At 42.1% G+C, this 16,299-nt stretch overlaps 1 protein-coding gene across 1 annotated transcript in view; it reads right to left on the minus strand.

The window, feature by feature from the left end:
• The window catches only part of PKHD1 (PKHD1 ciliary IPT domain containing fibrocystin/polyductin), a 557,030-nt gene that overhangs the window by 48,113 nt on the left and 492,618 nt on the right, over nucleotides 1–16,299 (minus strand). The window contains exons 61-62 of the mRNA XM_063441645.1: nucleotides 16,031–16,118; nucleotides 894–1,001 (exon numbers count right to left, since the gene is read on the minus strand). Of these exons, the coding sequence (XP_063297715.1) occupies nucleotides 894–1,001; nucleotides 16,031–16,118 (196 nt within the window). The remainder of the gene's footprint in view (nucleotides 1–893; nucleotides 1,002–16,030; nucleotides 16,119–16,299) is intronic.

The raw sequence follows: 16,299 nt of genomic DNA on the forward strand, positions 1-16,299 counted from the left end.
AACTAATTATGTTAAAAGATTACTTAAATATACACGTAGAATTTTAATATATATGCATTTATAGGTATTTAAATTCTACGTGTATACTAATGTAATCTTTTATGTAATTATATGTATTTATCTATATATATATATGGACCTCTGGAATAAAGACTTAATTTCTTTTTTTTCGTATAAATCCTGGGAGTGCTGATTTTTTCTTACGGATATCAATTAGTGCAATCGAGCACCGGGTCTACAAACAAATGTGAGTTGGAGTGCAAGGTTTTTTCCTTTTTTATATATATATATATATATATATATATATATATATATATATATATATATTTGAGGTTATTTGCATTTTATATATAGATATTTATATATAGAATGTCATTCTAAGTGTATTTTGTTACCAATATATATATATATATATATATATATTAATAACAAAATACAGTTAGAATGAAATTACATATGGATATATAATTTATATTAAATTTTGTTTCAATATTTTATTATTTTATTTATTATTGTAATTATACGTATTTATATATATAATATATGTGTATATATCTATTATATATATATATATATATATATAATATATGTATATTATATATATGTAACATCATTCTAAGTGTATTTTAATACTAATATATGTACTTATATTAGTATTAAAATACACTATGTATGACGTTAAATATATATAATATACATAAAGTTGTTCCAGTGACTATAGTGTCCCTTTAAATATATTTTGAATACAAAAAAGTGTCTATATTGCCTGTCTGTGGCATAAAGTGGATTGCTAGAATTCATAAGGTGTAGTCTTATTAATACAGAAATATCTGGCAAATAAACAACAATGAAAAAATAAAAAACGATGTAACAAAAAAAGCAGAAGGAATTACCTGGAGGTGATGTGACGTTAAAAATCAAGCACCAGTTTGACCCAGAACTTGAGATAGCCAAGTTAGAAAAATGTCCCCATCCATCTTTTATTACCACAGTTGTGTTCCCTGAAAGGTCAGATAAATGACTCAAGGTTAGTAATGTAATTGAACCCACATTTGAGTTGTCATGTCTACAACACTCCAAAATATTTGGACCATATACCTTATGTTAAACAGTCAAGTTTAATAGATTACAATCACCAAGAAAAATATTTATCAACTCCTTAACAAAGACAAGTTTTCCCTTCTCAAAATCAACAGTCAAATTAATTAAACTGAAAACACTTTAGCTAATTGAGCAATACCCCAAAAATATATGTTAACTGTTATGTACATGAACATAACAAACCCTACAAGCTGTGTGATATAAACTCTTACAAGCTGCATGGTATTCAATCCGTAACCTATAATATATAACCTAGTCACTGCTGTTGTGTATGAGATTCTTATGAGGTTTACGAAAGAAGATATTGCATACATGCATTATGATGTTGATCAGTGGTTCCCCAACTAGTTCTCATGACCCACCAACAATCCAGGATTTATGTATTGTCATGGTTTATTCCAATGGAGATACTGACTAAACCTGGACTGTTGGTGGGTCTTGAGGACTGGTTTGGGAAACACTGGTGTTGATATCGTTCATATAAAAATAATTAATAGCTCTTCTTACACTGGCAGTGTGGAAAATGTTGCAGTCTCTTTCACATGGTGAAAATTTGGCTACTGTCATGGACATGTCATTTGATCAATGGAGCAGTCTCTCACATGATGGTTAGTGACCTGGTGCCATGTTATTAAACACAACAGACACTGAAATGTGGTGTGTTGCTTTAAGCTCCACTTAGTGAATACAGTAGGCTCTGTCACATGATGATAAATGATCTGCTGCTGTGAATGAAAGTCAGTGAAGACAGCAGTCGCTATTGGTGAACACACCAGCCTCTGGTGGGTTTAACTACATTCTATTTAAATCTAATTTTACTTTGCACCAATTACATTTTAAGGAGATCATCAAGCAACTGTATTCCATAAAATATATCTCTACTTTATGGCATACGTTTATGGCAACGATGATCTTGCTTATAACTTTCTGTGCAGTTTTTTTGTTTTGTCACAAACCATTAAATGTATAATAGACGATTCGTTTTAATGAAGGTATTGCCTCTGCATCCTGAATCTGAAGACAATCAGGCTCCATTTAACACTAAAATGCTGAAGTTCCAGGAGAATTGTGGGCGATGTGTTTGGTCTTAAACACATGCTTTGTACCGAATTCTTACCTCACAATAAATGTAAGCTTTGATATTGTTACACACTTATTGCCAAAGTGAAGAATTCTGGATTTATGCAAATTAAATATACTAAGTATTTTAGTTTTATTCCCATATGTTCAATTTCAGAGAGGAATCTGAACTGCAGATTTAATCATTGGATATTGCTTAAATGTGAGACAATAGGAAAGCTCTGACATATGTGATGGATGTGATAAATGTTTTCAAATTTCCTTTCTCAAAAAAGAATGATTCTAGTAACTTCAACGAATCAATGAATTCTCTTCTGAAATGCTTGTCTGTGGGCTTTGAAACCACATAAATCAGAGATTTAATCCTTAGAATGTTAATAATTTTTATTTAGATGTTCAATGATCCATTCGAGATTTGTTTTATAACCATTGATGCTAAAGAACTCAAAGCAGAGGGGAAATACACCACATCGAGGTCTAAAAATAATCAGTTTAACATCATTTACATTTAGTGATATAGAATAAACATGTTTTCCTTGTACTATAAAACCTGCAGGATATATTTAAAATTTCCACTAAAAGTACAATGAAAACTCCATTCAATCATTGATTTCAATCCTTTCCTGTCTGCAAGGAGATACACTAATCAGCTATAACATTAAAACCACTACCAGGTGAAGTTAATAACATTGATTATATCATTACAATGGCACCTGTCAAGGGGTGGGATATATTAGGCAGCGAGTGAACAGTCCGTTCTTGAATTTCACAAATTTCATGAAGCAGGAAAAATGGGCAAGTGAATAGATTTGAATGACTTTGACAAGTGTCAAATAGTTATGGCTAGACGACTGGGTCAGAGCATCCCCAAAACAGCAAGTCTTGTGGGATGTTCCCGCAACGCAATGGTTAGAACCTACCAAAAGTGGTGCAAGGAAGGAAAAACGGTGAACCAGCATTAGTGCTCATTGATTCACATGTGGAGCAAAGGATAGCCCATCTTTTCCGATCACACAGAAAAGCTACTGTAGCTCAAATTGCTAAAAAAAAAATGTAATGCTTGCATATGTGGCTGCATAGTGTGCCCACGATGACCCCTTACCACCACCACAAAAAGTGCCTTCAATAAGGTCATGAGCATCAGAACTAGTCCATGGAGCACTGGAAGAAGGTTGCCCTGTCTGATGAAACACATTTTCTTTAAGATCAGATGGATGGCTGGGTGTGTGCGTGTCATTTACCTGTGGAAGAGATGGCCGCAGCATGTACTGTGTGAAGGAGCAGGCTGGCAGAGGCAGTGTTATACTCTGGGCAATGTTCTGCTGTGAAACCTTGGGTCCTGGCATTCATGTGAATGTTACTTTGACACCTACCTAGAGCCCATCATAGCACAAGTATTCCCTGATGGCATTTGGCCTCTTTCAACAGGGTAAGGCACCTTGCCACACTGCAAAAAAATGTTCATGAATGGTTTGAGGAACATGACAAAGAGTACAAAGAGTTCAAGATGTTGCCTTGGCCTCCAAATTCCCGACATCTCAATCCGATAGAGCATCTATGGGATGTGCTGGAACAACAAATCTGATCCATGGAGGCCCCACCCTGCAAATTGCAGAGCTTAAATAATCTTCTGTTAATGCCTTGGTGCCAGATACAACAGGACATGTTCAGAGGTCTTGTGGAGTCCATGCCTCAATACATCAGAACAGTTTTGCCACCATGAGGTTTGCCTACAGCTTGTTTTAATGTTGTGGCTGATCAGTGTACATCCCTCCTTCTTCAAGGTTATGTATATTCTGCCCGTTTTGCCAGTTAGTCAGTAGTCTGTTATGTGACTTAGTGAAGATAATTAGAATCCATTTAAGAGCCTTGGCACCCAAACAGGAGAAAGTAAATCATAAAAGAGACATCTGGATAATCAGTAAACAGTCCAGAGGTAGGATAATCAGGAAAAGATCAAAAATTAATATGTGTAACAGGCATGGATAGTGGGAATACAACCTGATTTAATGAGTAAACTCAAAAATATCAAAAGGCGGGGGGTGTGGCTTGGACTCCGAGAGTGATGGCAGCCTAACTCCGGAGCTCCACACCAGAGGCTCAGCAATCCGCCCGGTAACCAACTATTTACAGCCCCCAAAAAACCCTGCACATACCACCGGTATCGGCAAGCCCACAGTGCCTCCGGTGCAACATGTCCCAAAGGAAGGCGGCGGGGAAGAAGCAGAGAGGCGGCAATCCCTCTGTGGCGGACATGCTCGCCGCCATTAAGCCTGCGCCACGTGGTGCACATGGTGCGGAAAGCCCGACGGGCACCTCCACTCCTGACTCACCGGCCACACCAACAGCCTTATTATTTGGACACACAGAGGACCCCCAGGACCCCCAGGACCCCCAGAATGCAATACTACAATCTCTTGAAGAGGTAAAGGGGTACCTGGCAGGGGAGATAGACAGATCAGCCAGGGAGGTGAAGGCAGAAATCCAGGCCATAGGCATACGTACAGAGGCCTTAGAGAGCAGACTAGAAGATTTGTGATATAAACTCTTACAAGCTACATGGTATTCAATCCGTAACCTATAATATATAACCTAGTCACTGCTGTTGTGTATGAGATTCTTATGAGGTTTAGGAAAGAAGATATTTAGCAGCACATAATGAAAACACAACAGCCACCAACGCACTACTCACCAGGGTAGCTGAACTGGAAATGGAGCTGGAAGACAGCTCAAACAGAACACGGCGCAACAATATGCGCATAAGAGGCCTACCAGAGGAGGTCAGAGATTGCGACCTTGAGCAACTAATGGCGGGGATTTTTCGCGCCAGCCTACCACAGATACCAGATCAGCTGTGGCACATCGACAGAATACGAGCTAAGGGATCGCAAAACAGCCCTCCCAGAGATATCATAATCAGGTGGCATTTTTTTTCCACAAAAGAAGCAATTCTCAAGCAAAGCAGGATCCAGCAATACATGTATAAAGGTATGGCGCTGCAGATATACCAAGACATCGCTCCAACTACCCTCGCAAGAAGAAGAGAATGGAAACCCATCGCTGACCTCATCAGAGACAAAGGCCTGCACTTGCTCATCTTTAACGGCCCAAGACCTACAGTGCTGACACCATCCATGGACCCCAGAGGCGTCCTCCAAGAGCTAGGTATCGAGGTACCAGGAGACCTGGCCTTACCAACGAGGGGCCCCAGAGCGCTAGGCCTGCTCCCCAGGGAATGGCTGGAACACAGAGCAAAACCGGCATAGGCAACAAGAACGGCGACCTGCACCAGAGGGACATGCAAAATGAACACTGTAACACGCAAGTTGATATATACAAGGCATCACATAGAAGGGACACTGTGGTTATAGTTAAAACTGAAATGTTGTAGGGGACAGAGGGGACGTGGGGTCTGACGAACGGCGGGGGGGGGGGGGGGGGAGGGGAAGATCACACAAATGGAGAAGGGCACGAGGATAGCCACACCATAATGAGGTTAACCTCACAAAAAAAGAAAAAAAAGTAACTGGAAAACTAACTCTCTCTAAGAGGGAAGCTCTAATTAGCAACCCTCTTGTGGTTAACAACAAGCTATCCTACATATATTCTGGGAGGTATCTGACTAAAGGGTAAAAGGCATGGGCCAAACCAAACCACCGGTCATAGTCTCAAATGTAAAAGGCTCCCTATCTTTGTAGACGCACTAGTCGGACATGACCTGACTGTTTTAAGGTCCTTCTCCCGCAGGTTATTCTCTTGCTCCCCTCAAACCAGACGTAAACAAGAATAATCACTCACTGTAAGCCCTCACTTCTACTGTACCAGTTGGCACCCAGGACATGAGCCTAGAGGGAAGTATTACTTTCACACCAGGAAGCTCAGCATGACCCCACCTATATGTTGGCGTAGCCTAAGACTAGAAACCTCACTAATCGCACATAAGGTAACACTGCCTATTAAGTGACGCCTTTATCATTTAAGTGTATAATGCCGGTTTCTAGCCCTACTTAAGCAAGTTTAAACTAGACAAGCAGGGCTGGCCAGCTTATTATTATTAGTAGCACAGGCTATACCCCACAGAAGGAATGAAAATGTTGAACTGGACACGATTACTAGTTCCACCTATCTGAGTTTTAGTATCTAAGGCGTACAACTCAATCAGAGTTTATGGCCATTGTCCTATAGCCGCACCATATTCAAATTCTCAGCTAGGGGATGCTTCCGAAACTGGGAAAGGGCTTTAGAGGCGGGGGGGGGGGGGGAGTGACAGGAGGGGGAGGGAAAGCACTCACACACCCACATCCACCCCCCACGGGACAGGCAGAGCGTCACCCCCCCCCCCCTCCCGCAGGACAGGCATATATAGATCAGCAAGCAGGCTCACAGGAACCGGTGAGCATCACACCCCATGTCGTAGACACCCACGTAAAGTTAGACACACGTTTAGAGCCTCGCATGGGGTGCTCAAAGGCTGTACACCCGCCCCGTTTGAGACAATATCTCGACGCGGCGAGTGGCCACCCCCGATCGACCTGGCGAGAGATAAGACCGGGATCTCAGATCCGACAGGTATAAGGATCACGGAGGGACATCCTCCACCAAGTTGGGTTAACTGTTTATGTTTCAAGGATATCATTGTCTGTTTTCATGACCTGTTTTCTTTTCTTCCCCACTCTCGCCCACAAATCTGCTGAGACAAGGCACATTCGGCAACCACCCTGGTGGGGACCGCCGGGCAGCGCGCGACAGCAAGGCGGACACACCGCAACACGCACCAACAGCGCATGGAGGCTCAAGGTACACCAGCACACCACCCACATTGACACACGGAACTTAAAATCACATCACGGAATGTCAATGGCCTTAATGTGCCAAACAAACGCAGACTTTTACTCAGGGAATTACATAGACAGAAGGCAGACATAGTGTTCATACAGGAAACCCACCTCCCTAGGACCTCCAAGATACAAATCACAGACCACATATATATGAAAGCATACGTGGCCCGCACGCTCCGTAAAACAAGGGGGGTAGAAATAGTCATCCACAAAAGATGCCCATTGGTAATACAGTCCATACACAGAGACACGGATGGAAGGTATATCATACTCACGGGGACGATCAACGCCACCACATACCACCTCATAAACGTATATGCCCCTAACATACCTGACGCCAACTTCTGGACAACCCTGGAAAAGCTCACAAACTCACTGACGGGGGGGCATACTGATCCTGGGGGGGATCTGAACGCAGCGCCGTGTCCCGTGGTTGACCGCAGTGGTCAAAGGTGCCAGACAAGATACCACTACAAGCAGCCCATTAGCTAGACCACAAATGAGCACAGGACTAGGCAAATTGTTGCTCTATGAAGGCCTGATGTGGCTCTGGTGTATACACTGAATTTATAAGACAGATATATATTTGTGGATATAAGGGTCTTGGCAGATGATTTAATGGGTCTTTGGCAGCTGGCTTGGTATCTTATATACTATTTGCAAAAACCTAAATAACAATATTAATTTAGTAGAAAAATACATATTTAAGGTCATACATTATTTACAGAGAATTTCTCATTTGCAAACAATGACCATTCTGATTTTTTAAGAAGAACTGCAAAATTTGGAGGCACCAACTAGCTCAGAGGCAAAATAAATAAATAAATAAATAAAATAAAGGTTTGATTTATTAGTCAAGTAATGGATCAAATGGGGTTGAATATCTTTGCAAGGACTAGCACAATGAGAAAGAGATATGGTTGAAAGGATCATGATATACACATTGCAGCAGCACCTCCAGCTTTTTGCAAATCTCCCCATAGCACACAGTTTATAGATCAAGACAGTCGCATTGAAATACATTGCAAATTGTCATTCTGAGCACAGGAGCCTGAAGGGATAAGATGCGCGTCTCATAGACCATTTCAGCTTTTCTGAGCACATGCTTCTGATTCTCAGCTTCACATTTACAAAATGATTTTTTTCTTTTTTTTTCATTTTCTTTTATCAAAGATTTTTTTTTTCTCTTATATGGATGTAAGTCAGTTTGCTCCATCAGGTTCCTTGGAATCTAAATGAGAATATGGCTTCAGAGTTAACTAATTATGATTAAATGTTCTTTTCTATTCTTTAAACCAGGCATAGGCACCCTTCAGCACTCCAGATGTTTTGGACTACATCTTCCATGATGCTTTGCCAGCATTAAGGGTGTAAGAGCATTATGGGGGATGTAGTCCACAACATCTGGAGTGCCGAAGGTTGCCTATCCCTGCTTTAAACATAAGAGGTCACAAGGCTTTAAGGTTGCTGCTTATGTCCATAAAATGGTTTCTAACTCGGAAATGGTAACAGCTGAATGGTGCAATTTGTATACAAGGTAGAATATGCAGACTGTATATTTTTGGTTCTATACGTAAAGGTAGAATTCACTGAAAACTGTTTCATTTTGCATGCCTCAAATAATTGCTGAGCCTTTATTTCAAGGAAATTCTTTAATAAAAGATTTATAACAAACACACTTAGGAAGTTATTCCAAAGGTACTCATCGACAGTGATTAATATAGATTTGAATACCAGAGGTTTGCATACACTAGCAGTGTTATTCAATAATACATGAAAACGGCCAAATTCTGATCACAATGGCAATTCTCATATTTAGTCAGCCAGAGCAAAGAAAATGTGGTCAGCAGGTGGGGCTTATTATAATAAAAGAACCTAGTGTACTGCCTGGCTCCTACCCACTGTTGGTGGGTGGGGGTTTAAGTAAAATATTCAACAGAAAACTTAGTGTCCTTCGACCTGACCCCGTCTCTTGGTGGTGGGTGAGGGCCCTAATGATAACATTTAGGGGGTACCTAGTGTTCCCCTCAGCCCGCACCTATGGGTGGCTGTTGGGGCTCTAAATAATTATACAATGTGAGAGTGGACATTGTATTTCACCATTGTCCAGCCCCCACAACTTGCTTCTTTTTTTTTTTTTTACTTGTTTTTTATTTTCATTATTGCAATAGGAATTATGGATTTTAATTTTGGCTGTTGGTGGCTGAAGAAGAGATCGAAGAAAGAAGATTAAGGGTAGGGTTATTGCAGTTTAATGAGGGGTATTTAGGGAATTTATTTATTTCAGAAGAATTTAATGTATGCAAATAATTTGGTAATATGATTGAGTCAAACCCAAAGGGTGCATAAATGGCCTAATCCGTGTACTGCAAAATAGAAATATTTTGCGTATTTTGTGCAGTATACATAGAGGCACATTTTTCTTGCCATTTGGTTCACAGATCACAGATCAAGTGAGAGAAAGTAATCAATAGAGGGAAAAAGAGGGGGAGCAGTAAATAAATCTGCCTTTATTAAATGCATAATATTTAAATATAGATTTTTTTTTTACTGATTCTGTTTTTTCCCACTGTTGGTCACTTTTCACAATCTGTTAATAAGATCAACATTTACTGTCTGGGAACTCTTTACGCACATAGTTAGTGTCACTTGATCTTACTGTGCACTTGGACAAGACTTCCCCCAAGCTGAAGAATGATGCACGACTCTGTTCTTAATGCCCAAACATACACTGACTGGGTTGGGTTTATTTGACCTACCTCGCTAGGATTGACGAATGGAAGATGGATGTATCTGTGCATTACAGATGCTTCACGCAGACTGCATGCATTTTTTAATGTTAGTACACCAGGTGGAAAGTAATCTGAACTGAGACCCTGCGAGGTCTGCACAGCAGATATATGTCCTGCGAGTCTCCATGATTCTCTGATTATTTTTTTTATTATTATTATAATTTTTTTCCTTTTTTACTGTCTATTTTGATTTTATACATTGCAGAAACTCATTAAAAACTTTACATCGTTAATTACGAAAGTGAGAATTTAAAATGTATTAAAACTGAATTCCAAATTTAAGGCTCGAGTAGTTGAAGTTGATTCATAGAATTTTTCCAGTTAAGCTATTTTGACCTTAGACTTGAAACGCACTTTGAAGTCACCATGAATTCTCACTTTAGTAACCTTGTTAGTGGCTGTTCCCTTATCCTCAGTCATTTTTTCCCATCGATTATTTATTTTGGCACCATGGATGGAACTCCGAGTCACAATTGTTTTTTAACAGTTTGTCTATTGTTTGTTTCATTCACATGCCATTTCGGAATTACAGAATTTGGATGACTGTCAACCAGGGGCGGGCTGGGCCGGGGGGCAGGGAGGCAATTGCCCCCCAGGCCGCCCCAAACCATTTTAAGACCGGCCGCTGCAGGGCCGGCCCTTTAAATGCTGCAGCCGCCTGAGCGCTCTGTTAAGAGGCTCAGGCGGCTGCAGCACATCTTCTCCCCTCCCCTGTAGCGTGGCCGAGCTCCTCTCCGGTGCGGTGGCCGGCCGGAGTGATAGGAAAGTGCATACTCAGTGTGCGCCTTCCTGTCAGTCCGGCCGGTTACAGGAAACAGAAACTCCTGTTCCGCGCGGAACAGGAGTTTCTGTTTCCTGTAACCGGCCGGACTGACAGGAAGGTGCACACTGAGTGTGCACCTTCCTATGACTCCGGCCGGCCACCGCTCCGGAGGGGAGGTGAGGGGGGGGGGGGGTAAGAAGAAGGGGGAGGGGTGGGGAATTAAGAAGAAGGGGGAGGGGTGGGGAATTAAGAAGAAGAAGGAGGGAGGGGTGGGGAATTAAGAAGAAGGAGGGAGGGTGGGGGATTAATAAGAAGAGGGGGGGGGGGGGAATTAAGAAGAAGGAGGGAGGGTTGGGGAATTAAGAAGAAGGAGGGAGGGTGGGGGATTAATAAGAAGAGGGGGGGAATTAAGAAGAAGGGGGAGGGGTGGGGGATTAAGAAGAAGGGGGAGGGATTAAGAAGAAGGGGGAGGGGTGGGGAATTAAGAAGAAGGAGGGAGAGTGGGGGATTAATAAGAAGAAGGGGGAGGGGTGGGGGATTAAGAAGAAGAGGGGGGAATTAAGAAGAAGGGGGAGAGATTAAGAAGAAGGGGGGAGGGGTGGGGGATTAAGAAGAAGGGGAGGGTGGGGGATTAATAAGAAGAGGGGGGAATTAAGAAGAAGGGGGAGAGGTGGGGGATTAAGAAGGGGGGAGGGTGGGGGATTAAGAAGAAGGGGGGGAGGAATTAAGAAGAAGGGGGAGGCGTGGGAGATTAATAAGAAGAGGGGTGATTAAGAAGGAGGGGTGGGTGGGATTAAGAAGAAGGAGGGTTGGGGGGGATTAAGAAGAACAGTGGGGGAGGGTGGGGGGGATTAAGAAGAACAGGGGGTGGGGGATCAAGAAGAACGGGGGGTGATTAAGAAGAACTGGGAGGGGTGATTAAGAAGAACAGGGAGGGGTGATTAAGAAGAACAGGGGGGTGGGGGGATTAAGACGAACGGGGGGGTGGGGGGATTAAGAAGAACAGGGGGAGTGGGGAGATTAAGAAGAACAGGGGGAGTGGGGAGATTAAGAAGAAGAACAGGGGGTGGGGGATTAAGAAGAACAGGGGGGTGGGGGGATTAAGAAGAACAGGGGGGAATTAAGAAGAACGGGGATTAAGAAGAACGGGGGGAGTAAGAAGAACACAGGGGGTAAGAAGAACACAGAGAGGAGGGGGGAGAGTAAGAAGAACACAGGGAGGGTGGGGGAGTGAGAAGAACACAGGGAGGGTGGGGGAGTAGGAGGGAACACAGGGAGGGAGGGGGAGTGAGAAGAACACAGGGAGGGTGGGGGGAGTGAGTAGAAAACTGGGGCGGAGTGAGTAAGATCACATGGGGGGAGGTGAGGAGAACGGGACGGGAGTGAGGAGAACACATGGAGGGGGGGAGTGAGAAGAACACAGGGAGGGAGGGAGGGGGTGAAAAGAACACCAGAGGTTTGGGAGGGGGGGGGTGAGAAGAGCACAGGGAGGGTGGATGAGTGTGAGAAGTGACTGCTAGGGGAGAGGGGGTGGGGTGGGGTGGAGAGACCACTAAGGGGCAGGGGAGAGCTCTATAGGACAGGGGGCAGGACAGGGAGCTCTTTCACACTACGCGCACAGACACACACAATGCATCCCTATACGTACACAGAAACACACAATGCATCCCTACACACACAGAAACACAACATGCTTCCCTTACACACAGAGAAACACAATGCATCCTTTGCACACATACACAGAAACACACAATGCAAACCCTTACACACACATGCAAACACACACACTGCTTCTCTTACATATACACAGAAACACAATGCATTTCTTACACACACTCAATGCACACACTTACAGACACACACCTTGCATCCCTTATGCATACAAACACAGATTCACACAATACATCCCTTATACACAAACACACACTGCTTCCACTACAAACAAAAACACTGCATTACCTACACAAACTGGTATCCCTATACACTACCTACCATAAGCACACACATTAGATCCTCTACAATAACACATAACACATCCCCTACACACTCCACTCCCTGTGAGCGAACTCATGGGTGGAACATGTAGGTGGGCCTTATGGGCATACTCATCGTCAGGCCCTGGGGCCCAGACCTTGAGCTGTGTAAGGGGCCCCAAGAAAATGGAGCTGCTTCCCATTCTACTAGAACTTTGAATTTTGTGACTACAGTTACAAGCAGCCTCCAGAGATCCTGTTCTACACCAGACCAGTGGAGCCAAACTGCAGCCCATCACCATCCTCATCTGATTGTAAGTAGGCAATCCAGGATATTATTAGTGACACTAATCTATAATTTACCTCACATTAAAGGGACACTATAGTCCCCAGAACCACTTCAGCTTAATGAAGTGGTTCTGGTGTCTATAGCCTGTCCCTGCAGGCTTTTTAATGTAAACACACACTGTGTGCAGCATTGGCATTAGTTCATATGGCAGATCATATAGGTGGGGCATTGTGATGTCACATGGGGGGGCGGCAAATTTTTCTTTTGCCTAGGGCGGCAAAAATCCTGGGCAGGTGCATCAGTCTACTGGTGACCCACAGGAGGGGAGTGCACTGATTGCACAGCACTCTCCTCCTGCCCAGATCCGTTTTTACCGCAGTACAAGTGCCCTCTGCCCATAATTTACAGTGGCTCACACTCACAGCAAGCAGTGCCTGGAGCCCTTTGCAGAGACGGGAACAAAGAGGTTCTGCAGCAGCTGGCCGTCCTGCAAGCATTACATTAAACAGCTGTTCCCCATACAGCCACAGGTGACGTTGTGCTGGGAGACTGTGATTACTCTTCACTTCCTCCCAGCCTACAGAGCAGCGCATGGGAGAGAGTGAGGAGGAGGCATGATTTAATCTTACAATAAATCCTCTAAGAAAAACCTTTATAAATTTGGAGGGATCAGCTCTGTTTCCACAGTTTATTGGTGTTTACTCTGATGTCTGTATTAATATTGAGGGATGTCTAAGTAGTAACGTCAGTGTGTGTCAGCAGGGCCAGCCGTTGGGGTGGGCAAGCTGTGCGGTCACGCAGGGTGCCATGACAACAGAGGCGCCCGGTAGCCAACACAGCTCACAAGTTGGGGACACCAGCATATTCAATTGAAATGATTCGCTGGTGGTCCACTGGTGCGCACCAGCAGTAGGTGCAGTCAGATCATATCCTCTCCCTCGTGGTTCCGGCGCTCAGTTAATAAGTCAGAGCACAGGCTCAGAGATTCTCAGCCTGTGCTCTGACAACATTGAAAGTCAGAGCCGTGAAGGAGTGGGTATGGCAAAGAGCTACTGATTAGCATAACATCAATATCCGTTATAAAACCAGGAAAAGGTGGGCATGGATGGTGAACTGATTTGGTGGTGCAATGGGCCACTTGACTGGTTTTGCCCCCCAGGTCTAAGGCTTCCAGCCCTCCCCTGCTGTCAACCCCATGAAGCTTTTCATGCTTTTTCTGGTGATATAAATGAGACACACAATGGTTACAACCAACATATGCAATGTTATTTAAATGTGTCCTAGCTCCATGGGGTTTTCCTCTGTCCACCAGTATTCCACAAAGTCGCACTGGCATATATTGGCCAAGTGCTTTGACCAGTATTAATAATTATGAGTGCATTTTAGGATTTTATTCATATTTTATACTATAATAACTGATTCCCTATAGGTTAGACCTATTTTTATTTTAAATAAAATTAACCAATATATTTTTATTTTGAAGATTTAAAAAGTTTAAATTCTATTCTATATTTTAGCTTATTTTGTAAGCGTGGAATTACATAGAGTTTTAAAAGGATAGTAAATAAAGAGCAAGCATTTGTTTTTTGTTTTTTCTGTAGCTTTTCATTGTTTTTATTCAAACCAAAAATAAGCAATAAGCCAATGGTAACATTTTGAACTCAAAGTAAGCTGTGAATTGGGTTATGTCAACTTTTTCTGTAGTCACCCCTATAGTGTGATGTGAAGAGATCCTTATAAAAATAAAAATAAAATAAAAAAAGATTGAAAAAAAATCAAACCCATAAGCCAAGAGTACTACAGTTATGGAAAAAGCCACCGATGCATCCCTTGTGCCATTTATGTCAATAGAACTAGTCAATAAAAATTATATTATAAGCTATAATATTTCCTACTGAGGAATAATATTAATTATATTAGATTGAAATTTTCCAATTCATGCTCTATGAACATCACGTGACATCTGTGTATGTCAGGATTACAAGTTGATCCAGTACACAGAACTGTGTCACACCTAGGACTAAGGATAACGTATAACTGGACCTTAGAATGGCCGGACTTAACATCTCCAAGAATAATCAAAATACTTGCCGAGGTCAGGAACACAGAATCAGACACTACGATGAGGGAAAGCCAAAAGTCAAGGATACCAGAATTCAGGGAAGTCAAATACCAGAAAATCAAGATCAGGAACGCACTCTCGGATAACCATAGGCATGAAACCACGACAGGGCAATGAGCAAAAGGAGAGTTGGGTTTAAATAACCCTTCTGTGGATCTGATTGGCAGTAACTGCCCTTTGACCCCAAAAGCAATTAACAGGTTTCATTGTGCAAGTTCTGCTTGGCACAACTTTTCCTGTCAGTGTGGTAAAAGCCATTAAGCACATTTTTTATGTGCGGATGAATACGTGACAGTATATGAGAGTTGGCATATACAATAAATATGTGTCAAATTAAAATTAAATAATTGCACCAAATTGTTGTGCATTGTTATTTACAGTCAAATCGTTGGCTGTCAATTCACCATTTGTTGAGTAAGTTTTTAGTCAATAAATTCATTTGACAAATGGACTAAAGTTGTCAGTTTTTTTTTTAAAGTACTGCACACGCTGGGCATAGCTTTTTCATAGTTGCATAGTTACAGCCAGATAAAGAAAGATGAAATGAAAAAAATCAATTTTTATGTCTACTCTTTCAGTTTCTGGGTCCACCACATTACAGAACACTTGTGCTTGGCAAGAAAATCCAGCTTGGCTGAACCATTTTACTGGCACAATTTTAGAAACAAGATTCCAATTTGGAAACCAAATGAGAAGAACAAAACAGGCTGGAAAAACAGGCCAATCAATGTGCTGCACAATATATACATACATCAATATTGTGTATAAAGTTTGCCATTCACTGGCAGGAGCATTTCCCCACTCCCCCCCCCCCCCCCCCCCCTCATAGTTCACAGATCAAGTGAAATAGGGTGAAAAACAGGAGGCGCAGTAAAATAAAATCTAAATTTTAGCTTGGAGTTCAGGAATTCAGCTGATCACCCGATCAGTCCAAATTAAGCCAAAAAGCAGTTAGACGCAAAATTAATCTCCAATTCTTTTAACTAGTAGTACTAACTCCGGACAAAATACTCCTAAATTATTTATTGCATACATCAACCAGATCATTCTAAAGAACCATAAAGCTACATACCTTTTAGAGATGTACTTGAAGAATCTTTGAGAAAAACTGATAATTGCCAGTGATTTAAGGGATATCCCAAATTCTCAACTCGATTTCCCTAAGGATGAATTAAATATTGTCAGGAAACAAGACTGTAAAAACAAATATGGAATTAAGTTGAACATTCAAAATTAGCCTATTTAACTTTTGTATCTTGGGAAATCTTAGTTTTAATGATTAGACTATTCTGTATTGCAAACACATTTTAATACAAGCAGGAGATGATAGTTATGCAGTTC

Source organism: Pelobates fuscus, chromosome 2 (assembly GCF_036172605.1).
Source record: "Pelobates fuscus isolate aPelFus1 chromosome 2, aPelFus1.pri, whole genome shotgun sequence".
Classification (NCBI taxonomy): domain Eukaryota; kingdom Metazoa; phylum Chordata; class Amphibia; order Anura; family Pelobatidae; genus Pelobates; species Pelobates fuscus.